We start from the raw sequence: 226 nt of genomic DNA on the forward strand, positions 1-226 counted from the left end.
CCTCGGCTGGTGCAACCACGCACCTTGGGGAAGTAGAAGGCAGCGATGGTGCGGCGCAGCCGGTACGTGTAGACCTGGGCTAGGCAGAGCACCACCAGCGCGACCAGGGGCAGACCGCTGTCCAGGTACTGCTGCTTCGTCATGCTCCGGGGCTGCGGCAGGCAGGCTGGGGACAAAGCGGCAGCACTGAGCTCCGGGGTTCAGGCCGTGTAGCAGATGGGGGGGG

The 226-nt window shown here is 67.7% G+C and overlaps 1 protein-coding gene across 1 annotated transcript in view; it reads right to left on the reverse strand.

Moving 5' to 3' along the window:
- Positions 1 to 226, reverse strand: part of DCST1 (DC-STAMP domain containing 1) — a 13,222-nt gene that overhangs the window by 1,964 nt on the left and 11,032 nt on the right. Inside the window, exon 12 of the mRNA XM_009996260.1 lies at positions 24 to 168. Within this exon, the coding sequence (XP_009994562.1) occupies positions 24 to 168 (145 nt within the window). The remainder of the gene's footprint in view (positions 1 to 23; positions 169 to 226) is intronic.

The sequence above is a fragment of the Chaetura pelagica genome, unplaced genomic scaffold (genome assembly GCF_000747805.2).
Source record: "Chaetura pelagica isolate M959 unplaced genomic scaffold, ChaPel_1.0 scaffold270, whole genome shotgun sequence".
NCBI classification, from domain to species: Eukaryota; Metazoa; Chordata; class Aves; order Apodiformes; family Apodidae; genus Chaetura; species Chaetura pelagica.